Source organism: Stegastes partitus, unplaced genomic scaffold (assembly GCF_000690725.1).
Source record: "Stegastes partitus isolate 25-593 unplaced genomic scaffold, Stegastes_partitus-1.0.2 Scaffold90, whole genome shotgun sequence".
Classification (NCBI taxonomy): Eukaryota; Metazoa; Chordata; class Actinopteri; family Pomacentridae; genus Stegastes; species Stegastes partitus.
In genome coordinates, this window is record NW_007577821.1 from 123767 (window position 1) to 145876 (window position 22110).

At 40.2% G+C, this 22110-nt stretch overlaps 2 protein-coding genes across 5 annotated transcripts in view; both read right to left on the bottom strand.

Moving 5' to 3' along the window:
- Positions 1-13078, bottom strand: part of epb41l3b (erythrocyte membrane protein band 4.1-like 3b) — a 60013-nt gene extending 46935 nt beyond the window's left edge. The window contains exon 1 of one of the 4 annotated variants that reach the window (XM_008277144.1): positions 12979-13078. The gene's annotated coding sequence lies outside the window, so the exon portion shown is untranslated. Of the gene's footprint in view, positions 1-2569; positions 2700-12696; positions 12716-12978 lie in introns of those variants that run through there. The other 3 variants (XM_008277143.1, XM_008277145.1, XM_008277142.1) reach the window with 3 other exon arrangements.
- Positions 13079-15484: 2406 nt separating this feature from the next.
- On the bottom strand, positions 15485-20333 carry tmem200cb (transmembrane protein 200C, genome duplicate b). Its single transcript, XM_008277146.1, has 2 exons — positions 20268-20333; positions 15485-17095 (listed from the first exon to the last, which is right to left on the bottom strand). Exon 2 carries the CDS (start codon positions 17060-17062, stop codon positions 15485-15487), a length of 1578 nt encoding a protein of 525 aa, XP_008275368.1. The 5' UTR covers positions 17063-17095; positions 20268-20333.
- Between the last annotated feature and the right edge of the window lie 1777 nt (positions 20334-22110).

Below are 22110 nucleotides of genomic sequence, written 5' to 3' on the forward strand. Positions count from 1 at the left end.
GGATAGCAAGGTGTTCTGATTGTTCAGGGTCAGATTATTGAGCCATGACTGTAATCCATAGGTTGAGCTTTCATAGACCGAACTGACACCCTGTAACCCACCAGCAGAATCTGGCATAGGGAGAGCAGTCATACGAAGGTGACTCCAAGCAGAGAGCATTTCTGCTGAAGAGGCCATAAATCCTGTCAGCTTGCTGCATTTACATTCTTAGCATTGCTGTCTGTAGCAGAGAGACATTCAGGGATTCAACAGACATCCCAGCTAACTTATTGTTTTCCCAGTTTGACTGTACATTTTGTTATCAACATGCGGCTGTTGATTGTGCAGTTACTTCAGGTCAGGGTTGGTTTCGGTGAAAGCCTAGCACAGGCATCTCCAACATGCCTGAGTGGATAAGGGAAATACATGTTTGTTGGAGTATCTCTTAGTCAAGTTGTACTGCTCATTTGACAGAGGAAAAATCCTTTGGTACAACTAAATCTCTGCATATTGATGAAGAGCTATTCTTTTAATAATTACAGTGGCTGGAATGGATTAAGCATTTTAGAAGATTAACTATCAGTAAATCGGCTGTGACTTCATAACTAATAAAGTACGAGGAGTTAAAATGGGCATTTTGGGCTGGTTCTCTGATTTGGGCCAAGTCTACAGCAGGTTTGTATTTTATTCTTTTGGATATTTCTATGCTCACTGTGCAATACTCAAGCCTTGATGCAGAGACTCTAGCATAGGCTGCAAACAGTCATTTATAGGACAAAAATAGGGCTCCATCTAATAACATTTTTTTTGATTAAATGTGGAAAATATTGCATTACAAGTCACACTGCAAAATGTTTTCTCAGTCCACATTCGAAAAATGTTTAGTTTAATATCAAAAACATAGGAATCATCAAATGATCCTAAATGTATAATCTAACTAGCTGCGGATTAATTTCATATCAATATTGAAAACCACGACTGCATGACTGTATTTCAACCACAAATGAGTCAGACTCAGACTCAGTTTGCCTTTATACGACCTTAATGTCTGGATGAGTTTGCAGCGATAAAATCTAGAGGTTTTACTCATCTGAAATATTTTTCATATGTATTAATGTACCTTACCTTAATTATTCTCTTATCTACCAACCTGTATAGTATGTAACAAGTCAGAAAACAGTCAAAAATAGATGTCACAATATCCTAAAGCTCAATTGTCAAGTTGACTGTTATGTCAAGAAATATCCGTATATGTAACATAAATTATAAGCCAATAATAAACGAGAAAATTCTCAAAACATAAATCAGTGAAAAGCTTTGTCAGTGCTTTATTATATTCGGCAGGAATCTATTATATTCTGACACAGCAGCTATGTTTATGATGTATTGTTTTATCACTTTTGTTTCCATGTATAGGAGAAAAACAAAACCAATGTACCTCCATATACAGTCCCATTCTGCCTCTGTGATGCACTAAACTCAGTCACCTAATCATATTTGGGTGTTTCCTCACCTGAATCAAGCGTCTCAGGCTGGAGGATGGTGCTATGCACATTTCATAGCTGTGTGAGACAAATGTATGATTTGGGGGTAAAACAATAAACCTAGATACACGGTTTAACAGCGTAAATATTCAATATTTCCTTAGACTTAATGCGGTGCCGCAGAGTTTCCTAATATATATTAGCAGATATTAGCAGTTCTTGTTATTTTTTCTAGTAATGTGGAGGAAGAAGACATCTATCTGCACATTTCAACAGAGTGCACACTAAAGCTGTGACCAGAGGTGCGCTCTCTCTATGAAACCTCGCAAACAAGGCCCACAATGTTTCAGCCTCTCGGTGCTACTGCAACAGCAGCTTACTGTGCATCCTAATCAAATTGTCATGTCAGACTCCAGCCCTTTGCACGCCTTGCCTACAAGAATGGAAGGGTGCTAAAAGAAGATCCAGGCCGTGTCATCCTGCCCTAACCACGCCCACCGCACTGCAGATCAAAAACACCCACGTATGTCGTCTGAACGTCCGCTAATGGAACACTTTTAATCCATTCATTGTCCACAGATGTAACCGTGTCTACCGGTGACTCAGCGCTGTCCTTCACTCATGTACACAGCGGTGAATTAAGGGTCGGAAAGGCATTTGTGTCGAGCTGTTTCACCAGTTTTCCACTTTCCAGCCTCGAAAGTAGAGCACGTTAGCCCGCTTCACCTCTGTGTCTTTAACATATTCATCCAAGCCTCGAGTTTAGCAGCGAAATAGCCACAGCTGGAAGCAGCTCATTCAGCACAGAAACAACATCTCGCCATGACGTTACGCACCGAACGGCTACAAAGCTAAAAGCAGAAAAAGGAACTTATTCTAACGCCGCTGTCCACTCGACTTTTTCCGCCTGAGTGAATACAGCAAAAGTGTATCTCAATGTTAATTATTTGTCATCGGCCGCAGGGGCGACGTGGTGGTCGTACGGTCACAATATGGCAAGACAAGAAATAACGCCGAGAAATGTACACAAGAGAAGCGGGCATCTCTGCTAAGAAAGCCTGAGTGTAAGGTTAGTAAAGAGTAACCAGCAAAAACAGGGTTATTACCAGTCAAACCGTCCTCCTACAGCTGGTTATGCGAGTTGCATTCGTAGTGGGCTTGTGTTTCCTGACAGCGGTGCTACTCTGCTGCAGCTCCCTCTCCGCTGGCCTATCACGCTCCCTGCGCGGCTCACAGCAGAATTGTGGGATATGAGGACAGCCGGGGCATTATTTCAGCAGCACACCCCCAACACACACACCCCCCCCCAACACACACACACACACACACACACACTGAGTGGTGCAATTAATGGCACGAGGTTTGTTTTTTTGGTGGGGAAAGTCAGCAAGAGTCGAGCCTATTTATGGAAATGTAATTAAATGAAAGTGAATCAGTGGATGTAACAAGGTACATTAACTCAAGTCATTAGGTACTATGCTATGAAATTGTATATAACAGTCTGAATATATGGAATGAAAGTTTGAATATATGTGATGAAACTCTGAATATATATATAATGGAAGTTTGACTATATATAATGAATCTCTATGGGTTTCCATAGAGATGGCGGCACACAGATGCAGCGAGACAGCGAGAGTGAACGTTTTGAGTGTCTTCTCTATCCCACATGTTCATTCTGCAAAACTTACGCAAACAAAAATACAGAAATGTATCATTACCATATGTAACACAACGCCTACCCATCTTTTCTCATTTACTTATGTCCTTTCAACCACAGCTACATTTCCCTAAACAAAATCATCATTGTATAATTGTATATTATAATTATAATTTATTATTGTATTATCATATCATGTTATTATTACATTATATACAATTGCCTAAAAATAAACATAACTAAATTGGATAATAAATCTAATTTTCAGACTGCTACTGTTTACAATTCATAAATCACTCACAAAACATGGTTTTAAGTTGAAATTAGCAAATGTAAACACAACCACTGACAACCACTAACCATTAGGATTTTTAATTATCGGCACACCAGAACATATCTACATTTGTAATCATGTCATTTCACAGAAAAGTGACTACCTTCAGTCAGCATAGTCTGTAGGGGTTCTGCTGTTTTATACTTTTTTTTTTAAAGCGGTGCACAATATTCTATATTTTTTGCTGGTATCCAGTATGTTGAATGTTTCCTAACTCATTTTGGCAAAATGTTGATATTAATATAGCATATATGACAAATGTACACATTCACTTGCCAAAATTCAACTAAATGTAAAGCATGTGATATTTATTTTTACGCAACATTTTCAAACAAACTGCAACATGTAGGCTGTTATCGTGTTATTTGTCTGTTCATTTTGGCATTAAATACTAATAATAATAATGAAAATGAGCTAGCTCTGACTAGCCACTATGCAAAATTATTTTTTTGCAAGTCAGTACATCAGTAACAATAATCTACAGTACTGACAGGAGACGTGCTGCTGCACAATGAGCACTTTTCTTTTTGATAGTTTATGTACACTTTGCTCCTAACACTTTGGAACAATGTTAGATGTTGACTTTGTGGTATAGGATCTGAATGCTACTTTAAGCACAGAGTTGAGTACAAATAACTAGAACTGCTGACACTGAATTCTATACTGACTTCTTAAAGACACCATGCAGTCGGACTGCTTTATCATGTTCTTACACACCATGTTAAAACCAGCCAATAATGAGCACATGGGTAAAATGGCACAAACACACATCTGCTGCCCTCTTCTAGGTACATACATATGTTTGGGTGTGTGTGTGCACAAATACAGACATAAAAGCAAGTATTTAATTAGAGTCTGGGTTGTTCCCTCCAGTGATATGTGGGCTTGGCCTCCCGCCTCCCAGTGGGAACTTGACCCAACTTGGTCACCCATATGACTTTTATTTCATCTAATTGCTTTCATGCTCAAGTAGTAACCCTTACTTTGCACTACACAAACAGAAACCCACAGTCATTGACGGTGCGGCTTAAGAGAATTTTCAAATGTAACAGGACATGAATTCCCTAAATAGTGACAGCGACTTAAAAGGCATGCTTCGCAGATGGTAGACAGCAAATGTAATAACTTGCACAGTGCAACTCTTATATACAACAAACAGGTGACTCCGTATTCAGTCTCTGGCTATTTGTAGCAAAGTTTGTAAAATATGCTTAATAACAACAACAACTGTTTTACATTGAAGACATACAGTGCAATTCACATTACAGTCGTAAGTGATTTAGCCACAGCATGTGCAAGTTTAAAATCCTGAAGCTGCAACTTTTCAAGCAAAGAGGAAGAAAGAAGGGTGATGTGCAGCAGCTCAACAATAGATGGTAACAGAATATTCCTGTAACCCTCAATTCTGGGAGGAGAAATAATAGCTGGGGGTGGTTAACAAAATGATCTCAGCCAATGTAATAACTTACTGTGCAGTCATCCTGAGCCATACTTCAATAGCACCATGAATCATAAAAAATGTAAGGATTTGTTTTTACTTTCATTCTTAGCTCAGTGCTATGTAGCTATGGTAATAATGTCCCATTCTATGTTTTTTTTTTTCATTTCTCCACAGCTGGATTCTTTCACTTCCCCTTTCATTTCATGTTAATAAATCACAGACATTATTGTAATGATAAACCTTATTTACTGACACGAAACAAATTATCATGTACATTCCCTCAGTGAGGCTCTCGGAGAAGAAATGGCAGTAACAAATGACTACAATGTCCTTCCTTTGCCTAGCCAAACAATAGTTATCTACATTTAGAGCAGGTGGAGTCTGGCACAGTATTGTCATGGCCCGACAGATCGTCTCAGACATTGCTCATCAGGGCCTGTCTGGCCAGCGGGCGGTGACTGTCTGACTGCAGTAAACAATCATAAAGCAGAAGTGAAGGGCTCCATACTAGCTTGTCTTCACAGGGAATATCAATGCTCACAAAAATAAAGTGTAGGTTAGTTTGGCAATGTATTTTTCTGACTTAGGCAGATATTAAGTCAGGGAAATTTCATCTTAAATGGTATGTGGAGGAGTTAGGGATCGAACTACTGTCACCACTTTTAAAAGTGTGTTTCAAAGCGCTCGAGGTAACAGATACAGTAGAAAAAATACATTAACAGTCTAATCAAGTTCTGCTACTTTGATACTATCTGACACTGTCCTTCCTTCCTCCCTCTTTCGTCTTTGAAGGTAAGAGGTAAGTTCCAAGATATCTTGGGCAATGTGATGATGAAATTGATTTTATGGTCTGTATTATCTTAATGCTAGTCTGCAGCCAGTTTTATGGAATATGTGAATGGAGGAGCCAGATGGTGTGTGGTTTAGTGTTGTCAGTCCATAGCACAAGACAATGCGCCAACAGTGGATCACATCCCTTCTGTTTTCAGTCTGCTATCCCATTCTCTTTCCCCTTTACCCTCACCCTAATCACTCTGAGCCTGGTTCTGCCAGTATTCTTCCCAGTAAAGGGGAATTGTTTTTGTTCCCACTGTCACCAAAGAGCTGATGAGAAGGATTGCATGGGACACTTTGGGTTTGTTGGGTTTTTCTCAATACTGTTTTCATCATTTATAGTTTATTAGGTCCTTACCTTACTATGTGAAGTGCCCTGAGATAATGTGTTGTGAACTGGAGCTTTTCGAATAAAACCTAACTGAACTGAATTGGATGAAACAGCTGTAGTGCTGATTTTCAAATACTATCAAAAGTATTAGCAATACTTTCACAAAAAACAAGATTCAATTAATTTAATGTTTCATAAATCAAATGCAAAGCACAGTCAGCATAAAAAGTAGGCTCTGATTAGCAGTACCTTTCAAGAAGGATGGCTATGTAGATGAGCAAGTACATGGAAACATAACAGTCACACACTCGGGCTTGCTCTGAGGGATCTGATAGACTTTGACAGTCAAAGCAGAAAAACATTAAAGCATACATCACTCCTCTGATTTCTTGGAATCACTATGTAAAACCAAACATCCAGTACAGTCAAGCCTTCCTTGGTAGAAAAGCAGTAAAATGTAAACTGTTGATGGATATAAATGTCTCAAGAAAAAAGCAAGATTTTAGGAAGTGATATGTTAAGATCATCATCTGTGCTTTATCAACAAACAATCTATGAGAGGTTTAAATTCAATGAGATAAATAATCCCCTTACAGATAGCTGACGCTTTAAGGAAATGGTTGTATTATTCTGATTTCTACACAGATATCTGGTGTTTGATGTTCTTTCTTCTCTGTATGTATAGCGGCGCATAGATAAGTCTGAGTGCACATCTATGACTCCTTTGAGCCTCCAGAACAGCCCTTGGTCAGCAGAATGATTAATGCCACACAGGACAGACAACATGTGATCTCTGGACTCTACTTAGTTTATGTGGCTGCTTAACTCTTCACTTTTTTTCTGCTGAGCACAGACACTAAGTTCCTGTGCAGCTCATCATCTGCTCTAAACCCTTAGTTTGAACTGAGTTAACCTCAAAACCTTGTCATTTCTCAGCATTATCAAAATTAGACAACTTAGTATTACGTTTACTGTCTCTTCTTTTACTGAATTTAAAACTTTAAATAGGAAAGAAGTTGCATTTAACTGTGATCCTACTTACACAGCAATTCGGTTCTAATGAAATTTTAATTGAACATAAGTACATTAAATGCGTTATTTTTGCAGTAGTCATTAAAAGGTAATGCTGCAGTTTTGGGAGAAGAAAAAAAATCCTCAAATTTTAACAAGCTAATCTTGATATGCATGAATATGTGTATATGCTCCTTCTCTAAAATCAGAAACCATATGAATCTCATTATAGCAATCTAATTTCCAGTGCTGCAGCTAGAACAAGGAGGCTGGCACTTCATCAGAACATAATTATGTCGAAGCATGTCCCTTACAATATATGGCAAATAACCCATGTGATCCAATTTAAAAAAAAATAAAAAAATCCAGGCCAGCATTTTCTGCCACCCCTGCGGTCTCGAGGAAAATAAATGCTTCTCTAAGAGGATCTCTGCCCGAACACAGAATTACATTTTGTCTCCTGGTTTCACTATATTAGTACACTGCTTTTACGCTAACATGTGTCATCCTGCAATGAAGTCATTTCCAGTGAGAGCATTCTCAGGCTAATGTTTCAGTCTAGTTCCATTGTTCAGACTATAAATGCATTATTGACAGTTGAGAGTTTATTATTAGTATTCTCTTAACTGCAGCTGCAAATTACAGTATGAACTGAATGAACCCAAAGTAAATGTGCTCCAATGCCGCTTAGAGCTTCACCTCTAACTGGCCAAAGCTACCATCTCCTGCTGTCTGGCTCTGATCAACTGTAAATGCCTTCACTCCCAAAGGGCTGCAGGTCAGCAAGCATACATGCCAAATTAGAGTCTGATTTTGACACTCCAAACTGGGACAAAGCTCCCAAATCAACCCCCTACCTTGAGCATGACCTCATCACATTACATTATTACAAAACTCAGTCTTTTCAACTTAGGTATCGTTTTATGTAAAGCCAGGGACACAGACTGCAGATTAACATGAAAAGGAATCGAGATGCTGAGGGGCACACCCTTCTTGTTTTCTCCTAGTAGGAAGCACATCTTATCTTGAAGGATCATAAATGTGGTGTGTAGTTCTAACCTTTGACAGCTGTGTCTTAATGAGTTAAGGCTTTCAGTCAGTGTGAATGAAGCATTTTTTAGGGAGGGGCAGCACATGTGTAGCACGCGGTTGAAAAAAAAAAAGAAAAAAAAGCAGTATTTAAAATCACACTTTCCTTTTAGAGTTCTCTATGGATATCACTATTTATCAGAGGAGAACTATCTAAATGACAAGATGTCCTGAGCAGAACATGTAGTGATAGTAATCCAAACTAAAAGTACATCTTTATCTTGTTACTGTTATGTGCAGGGTTCTTTTTATCTATACCCAAGAAGACATCCAGCTTTTACAGCTTAGCTCTTGACATGTAAACTCAAATGAACAATAATCAGTAGGTACACTAAAAAATTAAATGATCAAATGTTTGTATGTATATATATTATGAAGGGAATGTGGACACTTTAGGAAGTGACTAAAGCTTTTCAAAACTTAGTGTTTAGGGTTGATGGTAGTCACATTTTGTGGCCTTTGGACAAAACTGATAGCGATCGCTTAGGAATCTTGAAATCTACCTCTCACCAAGAAAGTGAGTGAGTCCATTAACCAAAATGATGAATGAGTCTTTAAAATCTACTGAATGCAAATGTTTTTGTCACTTAATTAAACATATCAAGAGAACAATACTTTAAGCTGCATCCCAACAAAGCCTCATGTTTGTTTGTAGCAACACTCTGAAGGAGACCTGATGACTTAACAATGGTGTTTTTGATTAGAAACAAAAGTTCCTGCATACTGAGATGATGAATGATGAATCCCATCACTCCACTATAAATACCCCCTTACTGTTGAGGTGCACATTCCAGGGGCTGCAGCTTTATAAGGCAACGGCAGCTCCATACCACTCTCAAGTGATCAGGCAATGCTGAGAGATAACAATGCTCTCAACAAGCTTATCGCTCCACTCTACAAGATTGAGTCATAGAGGTTATCTCTCCTAGCCCCTGAAGACAACAGCACTGAACTCACGTGTCGAGTTCAGCTTACTTTAACTGTCTGCAAACTACTGTATACCTGAGGGCAGGAAACCTGTGATGAAAGGCTTTAGTTTATGCTCAAAATGCTTCGATAAAAATAACGAGATAGCAGTAAGGCTCCTGAAGAACTTTGATTGATGGACACTTTGGCTGCTGATGTAATCTAAACTATGAGCTTTGAATTATGTGATGGTCTGAACTGCAACACCTTCAAATTCAACTGCTGATTTCTTCTTTTTTATATACAATCGAGCCACAGATTTTTTTGTCTATGAAAGAGCCTAAAAACTGTAAAAGCAAACATTCTCTTAGGGCTGTGGTTTAGATAATACAACACATTTAAGTATATGTCACACATATGTTTTAGGAAATCACCTTTTAAAACAAAACATTTTTTAAAAGAAGAGTTGAGAAAATTATTGTCAGATTAATTGAAAAGGATAAGTGAATCGGATGTGATTCAGGGTAAAAAAAATAAATAAATAAAATAAAGCTGTGAGAAAATTATACAGTTCTTTTGTATTATACTTGTTTTTAAAAGGCAAGTAATAGTATTTGAACAATGAGCCACTGATTAATAAATGCTTTGTCATCTAGATTATACAGTATGCGCACCGTGGGAAGGCTGTGGGAATAATGTAATAACACCCTTGGTGAAACCCTTTCATTCCAAAGAAAGTGTGAAGACATTACTTTACTTTACTCCAACCATTGCAAATCTTATCACTGAAATGTGATAATGACAGAGATTTACAGACTATTCCTTTTAATCTTTAACCTTCATTTCTACACACACATGGCCCTTCCACAGCCTTCACTTCGTCACACAGCACAATGAGTCACAGCATCAAAGAGCAGCAGTAAAATAATGTCTTCTCCTGCAGCACAATGAAGCACTACTGCTCTTGAACTAAACTGAGAGAAGCATTGATTTAAATTCCTAAGATGAATGGTGAGAGATTTTATCACCAGCAACATTATATCAGAACAGTGGGAAATCTCTTCTACAGCCTCTAAAAGCTGCTTCAACGACTCCTTCCTTGAGTCACAGACATTAGATTTAATCTTGTTATCTTGTATGAGGTGCAGAGGTGCCGAACAGAAAGTAAGAAATTACATAACATTTAAAGGGAATTTCAAGGAGGACCAGATCTCCTGATCCTCAGCAGAGGACATGAGGGTTCACACAGCAGTCTTTGATGGCCTTTTTGATCATAACATCTTAACAGCACAGACTTAACACCTGGAGACACATACACTTTTAGTACATGTGCTGCATTACAGTTTAAGTCAGAATTTGGAAATTACCAGCCGCAAGCCCATAATTACCACTTTCCTGCGTTTTCAGTGATCGCATATGGAAAAAACAGGCATGAAACATGGTCACCCACAAAATGTAAATACTCTTCTCCATGTCACAGCTGGCATCATATAATTTACAAAATGTACGACAATGTTTGCTGGCTAGTCTTTAAGTGAAGCTTTTTATTTAGATTTTACGAGGATGTGATTCTGATATTCAAACTTTTAAAAAACATTGTATGCTCCAGGCTCAGTTGCTGTTAGAAATGAGTAATAATGCCTTTCCTAAATGGAATTCCACCTTAGAGGCCTTGGAAATGCTACTTTTCAATTATTCTCTCACAATGACTGACATGATCGTGCATGAAAACCATTTTCTCGGTCTTGCATGGGAGATGACTGGACTTCTGTTTTTATGTGGTCTTCTCAGAGGTTAAGCATGTGGACTCTGAAAAGTTGGAAAAAGGTGACGCCACATAACTCTGGTATGAGTTAAATGAGAATCTAATAATAATAAGTGAATCGTTTGGTCACCATTGATTACATTTGGTCAAAACAAACCCACATGTACTCATTCCCAGTGAAGAAGGAAACTATCAGATTTTTGAGGGTTACATTTTAGATAAATAAGAGTTTTTACATCAGCTTTTTGGAGGTTTGTGATCTGCTAATTGTTCAGCTGTCTACCTCTAACTTTCATGTTCAGTTCTCTCTCAAAGCTCTTTCGTTTCATATTGCAGCAGTATGAAACTGGAAGAGGCCATAAACAAATAATGCACTTACATTTGCCTACTGACAAAAACCATAACTCCAATATGTACAAAAGCAACTGTTCCCTAACAAGTTGAAAGGTCATATTATGGTAATGCTTGTTTCTGCGGCTTACAAGAGGTCAATAAAAAGGTGTTAATGCAGATTAATAGTTTATTATCTAGGGCTTTAGGAGGCACTTCAGTCACCTGCAAAGTGGAAGATGTTCCACACTTCTGACTTTGTTATTATTATTATTATTCTTTTTTACAATGCAGTCTATGAGCTTTTTTATGGCTTGAGAGTTCCCACTGTACTGAAGCACAATTTCGAGAACAGTCAAGCGTTTTTCTCCGTGGGTGCCGCTGCTGTTGGCCCCAGCTCTCTGTACAGACAACTGTAATTTATCTGTGACAAATATGGAATGACAGAACACTGGCTCTCGCAAGTTTATGGTATAACAAACAAGAAATACATTTTGCAAGTTATTTTAGAAGTTCAGTCATGCTGACTGCAAATGTCCAGCCTCAGCTAATGCTACCAACCATTCACAGAAGCGCGCAGGACAGTGCACACCACCACCAGCAAAAGGACATGACGAGTCCCACGGACTTTGGCCAGCTTTATCTCCCTGGTCTTGCACACTCACCGTCAGCTTTTAAACTCATAAACCTTGTAAAACGACTCAACTGCAATACTGGCCATGTGGCTCTATAAAACACAACGTGGCATATTGTAATATGTATATCTATATATGTCTATAACAGTACATTTCAAAAGAGACTTAATTGCAGCCATATGGAGCTTTTGGCTGTCATGAAATGAATGTGCAGCTCAAGCTCGATGAAAGAGAATATTAAAACAAAAAAGCTCTTCATTCTTTGATTCATTCACATGTCTATTTTGGGGAGAATCTAAGCGGAAACACATGCTGTGACAACTTCCCATTTCCGAACTGTCTGCCTGTAGCCAGCACACTTTTTATCAGGTGTGTGTGACAAGGAATACCAGTTGTGCTTTCTCAGCAGTTGTAAGAAGGAAGAAATGAGTGAAGAAACTTCCTGAGAAAAAATGCTGATAAAGAATTTATGGAGATGTAAACGTGACAGAAAACAATCAACACATTTAAAGAGCCTTCAGTCAAAGTGTCATGTAGAAAGTGCTGATGGATTTGTTTAGTGTTTTAACACCAGGGAAGCAGAAAAAGACCTTCTTTTTTAATTCTTCCTTTTCGCTTTAAACAGCGGTTCCAACTGTTTTTGTATCAGTGATCTAAGGTCAGTTATTATGATCTTATCAGTTATTGATCTTAGATCAGTATTGTTAGATTAAAAAAAAAAAAAGGCTTCAGTTAATCAACGTTTGTAGGAACAGTCTGCCACATGTTTACCCTTTTATTCTGCAACTTTAAATACATTTAGTGTTGACCCGAAACTAATAACTGTACTGAACAAGTGTGTAACTGTGTGTGAGTTGTGTAGGTTTGTGTGTTCCACCTTAGTGAACGTGCACTCACCATTTCACGTTCCATGTCAGCAGGAACGCGGCAGGTCACATTGTGGTGGAGAGGCCGGTTATTGCAACAGAAGGACAAATGAAAAATGAAACAAAACATTAATGAGTGGACATACTGTGTAAAACTCTAAAAGATCACCTTACCCGGTGGTAACAACCCCGAACTGCACTTGGTGAAATTACGCACAGCGACATAATTCATTGTCATCTGCTCATGTCTCGTGGCTTCTTCGGCCGCACAAAGTAAATAAGACTGAATTTGAAACACCAGTGAGCACTTTACCTTTGTCTTTAGAGAGGAGACACAAAGTTCCCAAACCGCAGCTGTAAACACGGTGCGTGATCGCAGACCACGGACACCGTCCTGGAGCTCGTCCGAGTGCCAAGGATCAGACACCTGTAAGCGCCTGCTTTGGCAGACCTTCCCAGAGACGGGTCGACTTAACCCCGCCCCTACAGCCTGAAAAACGGCCCCCATGGTACTCCTAAACGGGCACGCCCACGGCAGCCGCCAGCATAGAGTCAGTGCCACCTGCTGGCAGCCTGCAGGAGGAGGATTGATGTGTTCGATCATAACCAGTATGTGACTTGGCCACTAGAAGGCCTCGTTAGGCTGAGCTACACTGGATCCTCTTATGATGAGTCCGCAAACCACACAGCTTAAAGGTAGCGTTGGCAACATGTACTGCAATGGTAGATTTCAGCCGTGTAAGAAGTATTTCCTTTACATCCTGTCATTAAAAGTATCAGAATTCAAATATGTATTTATACCAACACAAGTAAAAGCCCTGCAGTCATGTGACTCAACAAATAGGATGACAAAAATATGAGCAAAATGTTGTACACAGTGAACAGTACTATTGTATTTTTTTTACATTTATTTTTTAATTTAAATATTGCCTTTTTGGTGTTTTTCCTGCTTTTATTTTTGTAAATGTCTAAAATGCATTTTATGAGATTGGAGCTCATTCTTCGTATATGTTATCACTATATTGTTGTTAGTTTAAATTCACGCTAGTTGTCCTGCCTCTAATTATAAAACAAATGCCAAAATAATTCATTGCTGCACAACAGATAATAACTCTGGTTTCCCCAAATAATGCATTTGATCATGGATGGCAAGGCAGACAGTTATACAGTCTGTTTAAACAGTCTATGTAACTGTGCAGGTAAGGATGCTGACTATTCAAGACCTCCTCTGGTGAAAAATCACGTTTTTTTTTTTTAACCTTGTTTACACTTTTACAGAAAAATACAGTTTTTTATAAGGTGGAATATAAATCATGACTAAAACAAGCAATCAGTGATGTGGCTGAACATTTCCACCTTGAAACTGCAGTGTTCCAATATTCCAAGTCTCTCAAACACAGATTAAGGCTTTTGGAGTTCTATGCATAACAAGCTTTAGGAGCCAATCCTGTCAACTTGTGGCATGGGCCTTCCTGTACCATTACTCTTCTTAAGAAGCAGTGTCTGTGTGACTGACCGAATGCTAATTATAATACTTTTAATTGCCATTGTGTAGCACAGAGTACCTCAATAGCATTTGAGCAAAGTTGTGAGTGAGCTGGTATGCTCCAGTTGCAGGCAGTGGGTATGGGTTTTATACAGGGAATCCCTGAATGCTTTGCTGAGTATGAAATGGATTTGCAGTCATCAGATCTCAGCCCAGAACAATGTGCTTGACAGCATTCTATTGTATTGCAAAAGACACCTTTTCCTTTAATTTGTCACACATTTAAATGGACTGATGCTCCTCTGCTAACTTCCCCTTTGAACAGAAGACAATTATTGAGAAGATAGTTGTGATGTGTGTCACATCTAGAACATTGGTCTTACTTGAATTGCCCACATATTGAATTTCCCTTCTGGGATAAATAAAGTATTTTTCATTTCATTCACATAATGCAACATCAATACCACTGCAGTGTTTTCCAGAAATGAGAAGCACTGCTAAACCAAAAGACAACAAAGTCTATACCATCAGCAGGTTTGCCACACACATTTCAGTCATAGTCCAACTGTCAGTTTTTCATCTTTTTAATTTTTCTTAATGCAAGTAAAACTATTTGGAGCAAACAAACTATTTTGCATTTGCTGCATTTCATCTAATTTTACACAAGGACGCCTATTAGACCTGACAGAGGTGTTACAGTCAAATTTATTCAACCATGAATGCTTGATATAAACAAGTGTGCACGAAGGGGAGACCTTGTCCATAAGGTCCCGATCCTAAAACAAACGCCTACCTGAGATTCAGTTCAGTTCACCTATTCACGTGGTATTCACATAACATTGTAGACTATTTAGCTTTCTGTGGCATATCTTAATGCTACAGTACAACATTTTGGACAGCAGTTCTCAGTGACAGTTTTGGAAATTCTACAAGCTACAATGTTTGCCCTACTGTTTTACAAAAGAAAAGTTAAAAGTCATAAAATTTGATTTTCTTTTCTTTTTTTTTTGTTTTCACATTTTCTTTTTTCTCTTTCTTTTTTATATAAATCATTACTAAAACTCCTTACAAGTCTTTAGTATTGCTCTTGCTACATTAAAAAAAATAGAAAAATTACATCTGAATATTGAGCTATTGAGCTGTGGATGTGAATTATTTATAAAGAGCCTTGCTCTTGAATGTTCATGGCTATATTTCAATAGTCCTTAGCTGCTTACTCTCCATGTTTCCATTCATCTGTAATGGCCAGCTTCACATCAGCAATCGCAGAAAAAAGTATGAAGCAAAGAACAAGACATCAAAGAGTTTTAAGAGGCTCGTCAGCAAAAATTGCCTAGGATTCTGCAGAGGTGCTGGGTGTCACCAGATCATCTTCTCCCTGAGCGTCTCCCTCCACTGCTGCTGTTGCTGCAGTTGCTGCTGTGTCCGTTGCTACTCCCTGTTCGGTGGCCAATAAAGAAGGGTCTGTGTCGGGGGCTTCGAAGGACTCGCCCCCCAGGTCAGTCAGTTTGATGTAGCCCTTGCTGTTGGAGCGCTCTAGACGGGGGCAGCTGAAGCGCCTGGCTCTGTCACCTTGACGACACGCAGACAGAGACAGGCTGCAGCGGCGTGCAGACCTGGGCTGATCCGTGAGGGAGTTGAGCGACAGCTGTGACCCCATCACCGTGGCAACAGGCAATGGAGGAAATAGCTGGGTCCACTGCTGTTGAGGCTGAGCCTGCAGTGCCCCCTGTTGGTTAGCTGTATCTGTGGATATCTCCTCATGGCTCTGATGGGGCGGGGAGGAATCAATCATCAAGGCCTCCTCCTGCTTGCAGTCCATGTCGTCAGTCTGGCTCCTGCTGGTCTGTCCTTCCTCACTAATGTGTTCAGCAGCAGCCTCAATAACAACCTCTTCCTCTGAGCGCCCCTGTGCCTGTGCTCTTTCAGACTCCTCCACCTCACAGTTGTTCAGTTTGATCACAGGGAGGGTGAAAGCGTTTACAGAGGATGTGACGATGGAGGTGGTCTCCCACTGTCGAGGCTGTGGAGCATGCTCACTGCTATTGCTGTAGTCTTTGTAGATGCTGTAGACAGTGTCAGTGAAGGTCTGGACATCTCTGGACCAGCTACGTGGCCTACTGGCCAATGAGGAACGTCTGAACACCTCATCGCCCTCTAATTCAACCTGGAAACCAAGTCCAGTGGAGGGCCAGGAACTGCGAGTAAGCATCCCACTCGCAGGGAATGAACCCGACGGGCCCTCTGCACTCCTCGACTGTGTATAGTTCACCATGCCGTTTAGAGGGGTGTACTCTTTAGACCGTATGCTGTGCAGATCTATCACTGTGGAGTAGATGTCTCTCAGGTTAATGATTTTAGTTTTCTTGTCTCGGTTTTCATGGAGGACTGCATTGGCACAGATGAAGAGGAAAATGCCGATTCCCATCACCAGTGGTCCAAAGACTTTCAGATTGTCTGAGTATAGATAGTTATCCAGGAAGTCACAAAGTAAGCCACAGCGAGGGGAAGGGTTCTGGACACTACTGTTAGAATGGCTCTGGTTGACAAAATTTGTCTGGCCAGAGGGAGGCTTATCATGGGTCAAGTTAGAGGAAACAGGAGAACTTTTGGAGTAGCTCATCCTGTTGGCGTGGTATGCTCCAGTTCTGCGGCGCTCCTGGTACTCCTGCTGATTCTGGCTGGGCCAGTAGCCCAGTACAGCCATGGAAACCCCAACCATGAGAACTACGACTCCAACGGCGGCCACCAAACCAGCTGCTGAGCAGAAATTTAGCTTTCCCTTCACCACAACTACATCATTCTTCTTTTTTTTCTTGGATTTCCGCTTCCGTTTGTTTTCTGCTCGATTTTTAGATCGGAGTGAATCCTGGCGCCTGTTCATGCGCAGCAGGCCACCTGTGGCTATCATGGTGGCGATTAAACAGCCGGCTTGTCACTCAATCTGTGAGAACACAAAACAGAGAGGAGAGGATGTTTATTTTATACACATGTAATCAAGGTTCATCATGCATACAAGGCTGAAATATGGACCTCGAAGGTCCTGAATTTACTTACATTTACTTATATTTGGCTTAGTTGAAAATCTGAATGGGAAAAGGTCCTATGCACCCTAAAACACAACATAAATGGAAGGGCCTTAAAAGAATAATTTACTATTTTTAGAAAAACTACGTTTAGTCAATACCATTCTCATGTCTGTAGGATAAATGTGAAATTAGAGCCAGCAGCTGGGTGGCTTAGTTTAGCACAAATAATGGAAACTTGGACAAAAAGTTAACCTACCTTTGTCTAGATATAACAAAATCTACCCACAACAGCGCTGAAGTTTATAGTTCAAAGTCATATATCTTTGTAGTTTAACCAGAAATACAAAAGAGCCATAGTATCCTTTTGTTTTTTCCCTTCTTCTTTCAGTGTGGTATGGCTTTTTGTGCATGTGGAAAGCCTGTAAGCTTACCAAGTCCAAAGTTCATACCAAACAGAGTCATTCTCTCTCACAGAAACCATTGTGTCCAACCTGCCTGCAACACCTAGTTTGAAATCCAGACTTTTCTTCCGCTACTTATTTACATCACCATGTAACACATTTGCACCTGTCTGGTACCAAGTTTGGCCATCAAACAAAGAATGAGCATCCCTTGCAGTCCGCCATTGTCACCTCACTAGAGCTGCTTCTGCTACTGCTACATCTGTTTACTCAGAGATCTGAGGTGGTAACCAACCTCATTTTCGTCTGGCCAGCTTTCCAATCAGAGCAGATGAGGCTTTTCTGAAGGGAGTCCCTAAAGAGACAGGAGCTAAAACAGATGATTGGGTGAGAAGAGGTGCTTCAGCAATCTACAGTATGAGAAAAATAATGTGCTTTTGAACAATAAGGCATGAAACATATTCGAGTAGAATCAAAAAATATAATTTGAAATCTGTAAATGTATAATGTATGGGCTTTTTAAAGGGGGACCAATGTGCATTTTTGCCTCGAGGTCTGCTCTGGGTTTTATCTAGCGCTGTACCAGAGATGATCCAACAGGTAGAGGACCAATCCAGCAAAAGACACATGTGATATTAGTCATCCGATGGAGATTTAACCAACAGAAAACATCCATCCGCCGCCGCTGCTGGATCTATGAATACAGTTATGTGGGCAAAACACAGACAAATACCCAAGTTGACAACAGAGAACAACAAGTGCTATTTATCTAAATTCAGCTGTGCTGGCACAATATCAACCTATGGAAATGTAATGTGTCAAGACAGAAAGCCAGCAGGCATGTTCTCTCCACCTCACCCTATTTTTTTTTTTTTTTTACTCTCATTCTCGTTCTGTCTCTCCTCTCTCCAACCTCTCTCTCCTACCAACACTCTCATTCCTGCTTTCTACCCAAATCCATTTCACCATCAACCAACGCAGCTGTGCTTCAAGATGACAGCGCCCTTCACATAGAGCACAGCACAAAGGCAAACCCGAGCTATTAGCCATTTGCTTATACACAAACACAGCCTCTGCCATGTAGAACGTGCACATGTGTGTCTTTATGATTACGCAGTACAGGCCAGTCACTGCTGTATGATAGCAGAAGCTGTGGTCCAAAGGGCAATGAAGCCACCAACACTTATCATGATTACAGATGATGAGTTTCAGCCACATGTGGTGAATAACAATGGGAGGATAAGGATGATTAATTACACAGATTCTAGCTTTCCCTCCTTGATTGTGCTGGTGGCTAGATATTTAATTTGATAATTTGCATCTAATTGTGTATGACTTGGGGCTTAGCTTCATGAATGACTTATTTCACAAATTCAAAAACTCATTTTAAGCAGCAAGTATTAAAAAAATAGGAGCTTTTTAAAGGTTACAGATGGAGGCCCTTAACATCCCCTTTTTAATTCCAGTTTTTTGCACGCAATTCCCACTGAAAGTAGAACACAGAGCTCTGCACCTGAGCTTCAGCAAACATCACACCGGTACTCAGCTGCTGTTTATAGCGACTTTCTGTGTATATCACATCCAATAAGCACTCAAATGCCTCCTGGGCGAGAGCAAGTCAACCTGCACTAACACTGATAAAGCGTAGGCAGACCTCTCTATGATTGGGGAGAGCAGGGCAGCGGTAGCGTGGACCAGAAGTGGGTGTGGACAAGTCGTGGTTGTGTCTCTGTCTGCGGTGCTGAACAGGAAGCTGCCAAAACTCCTCGATTTGCCTCCTAAAAGCCGCTCATCTGGCAGGATGGAGAGGAAAGGAGAATGGTCTTAACGCGCGCCCCCCACCAACCCCCTTTCTCCATCTGCGGGGGCGCATATTTTCACTCAATGTTGCATGAGTAATCGACTGTTGACATTACGGCGCATCTGTTTCTCTTCTTTTTGGAAAATACCGCGAAACAAATATGTGCTGCCGTGGAGCTGGAGGTGCCCTGAAAATGTCCAGAGCCACGGCGACGCATCTCGCTCCAACACAAAGCCAAAACACTGTATTCTGTTGCTCTCAAGGTGCAGACACATGACAAACATCCATACCTTCACCACGGCCTGACGAAGCCCATGCTTCCATAACTAACACTACAACTCGAGCGATGTGCTTACAATCACACTACAGAAATAACCAACTGACGTCTCCCACCAACTTATTAGAAATCGGTATCTAATGGCAACATCTCGGCCATTAAAAAAAAAAAAAAGTTTAATACAATGAGCAGATTCCCGATTACAATATTGCTATTTTATCCACATTTTCTCTCTATGTCCATCGCGCATTTGACAGATGAAGCATCATACATGCGCGACAGATCGAAATAAATGCATCAAAACGCAAAATAAGCTCAATTTTAATCTCACGAATAAAAGTAAACAGGCAGAAGTGCGCAGTTCTCCAAGTCCAACGCCTTCTTTGCATCAAAACTCTTGTCCCTGGAATCTATTCAAGAGCAAAACCCTGAAACTAGTCTGTCACCGAATTAAAAGACTTCCTTAACCTCGTTGTGCCTCGAAACAATGGAGTCAGAATCGACTATTAAACCCGAAAGAAGCAGTTGGCGGTAAAAAGGCGCAGCGCGGATCATTGGTGACATGAAAAATCTCATCAAATGAAACAATCAAACAGCGCGTCTCTCACCAGAAATTGTGGCTTGACAATAAAACATCTTCAAAGGCGCGCTCCTCGTTCAGCTGAGCCTGTCGTGGTGCGCCACTTTGGTGCCAAGAGCTGGAAGAGTGGGTTTCTTGTTAGACGCGGATTCACAATAGACCGGCAGGGGCGGGCCAACCGCATTTCTATTGGCGGTGATTATTGGGCACGGGGGTAAAACGAGGGTTGCTAAGAGCGTTTATCCTACTGTATGCTCGACTCCAGATATGTTTCTCCATATTTCTAAACTAAATAGAAACATGTATTTTCCCCAGTGTAAGGCTTTTGCACAATGGCTAGGGGATTTTTTTTTTTATGACAAATTGCTACATTAGACTACTTATTTGTGCGCATGTTTCTAATAAATGGGGTAGAAATACAATGCATGAATACAGTATTATGCTATAGGTCTCAAATTGCACGAGTTTAGGTGAGAGAATGGCATATTGAATACATCAAATCCATCATCTCTTACATCATGTGCCTTCCCCTTGGGTTAGATTGCTGTAATTGCTCGTATGCTGTGCCGTTGTGTTTAACAAAATTAAATATGACAGAGTCCAGATGTGAGACTGGAGACAGAGGCAGCAGCTTTACACTGGGCAGGGGGAGGCATGCGTAACAAAGCTCAGCGCTGATGCTCCAGAGAGTTGACTGCGAATTTATGACCCAGAAATGTGTTTTGTTTATGGCATAAATTATTGGAAGGAACAGGAAAAAAGAAATCCAGTGTGCATGCCGTAGTCAGAGCTAAAGTATACACGGACAGGGGAAATAATCCAGGGGTTTTTCAAGAGCTGCCTTTAATCCTTTAGCGTTAACCAGTGCAGAGTTGGTCTGGGGGTCTGGAGCAGCTTTCAGCAGGACTCTAAGCTGTGCAATATAGGAAGATAGAGTGACACATAACAGATGTTCCTGAGCTTGTCACACAGACTTAAAATCTCCAAGCAGCAGCTATCATTACAAAATAAACAGCATGAAACATGTCTTAACAGCTTTCAGAAGTAAAATGGAATCAATGATATGGAGCCAACTTGACTGAAGATAAACCTGGTGTTAGGTGAATTATTGTCATTTGGAAGGGCAGGTGGAAGCCTCACCGGCCCATCAAGTGTATTTATACCCTTATACTCACTCATTTGAAGTAGCTGTGGAGAGCAACTCAGAGACAATGAGGTATATTTACTGAACTTTTTTTTTTTTTCTTTTTAAATCTTAAATTTTCTAAGTATAGTTTTGGAAATATACTTAATTTTATCAGCAAAATGCAACCAAAATCACACTACCCTTAGTTACATCATTGTGTAAACGTGTGTGTGCGTGTGTGTGCTATGGCCTTTTTGATTTGACAGTTGACACTGCAGGCGGTATGACATGCAGCAAAGGTCTGGACAGCATGGAATTAAATCCCACTTATTTCAAATACAGTTTGTTTTTGATGTCTGAGATTCACCACAAACTCCCTCAAATTTGTCTTGTTGACTCTGTAACACCTGTTCTGCTGAATCTATTTACTATATTGAATGCTTTCCTGTTTACACAATGTAGGGCTACAGAGAGGTATTCAGGGTAAAGGCTGAGAGTTATCTAACAGTTGTGGGAAGCATAGTTTGCATCACCTACAGGTGAATGAGCAGATTGCAGACTAGTGCAGAAACTGCAACAAAAATTCTGCAGACTTTCTAACTTGCCTTAATGACTTTACCCTCACAGACTTAATAATTTATTATCTAGACATCCACAGGTAATTAAACCTATCTAGAACATAGTGATGAATTATGGGTGCAGTGGGGTTTCGTCGTTCCTCAAAATGAAAAAAGGGAATATGAAA

Bases quoted from the DNA above. Each gene is read 5' to 3' on its own strand.
- tmem200cb (XM_008277146.1), bottom strand. From the start codon at position 17,062: ATGATAGCCACAGGTGGCCTGCTGCGCATGAACAGGCGCCAGGATTCA.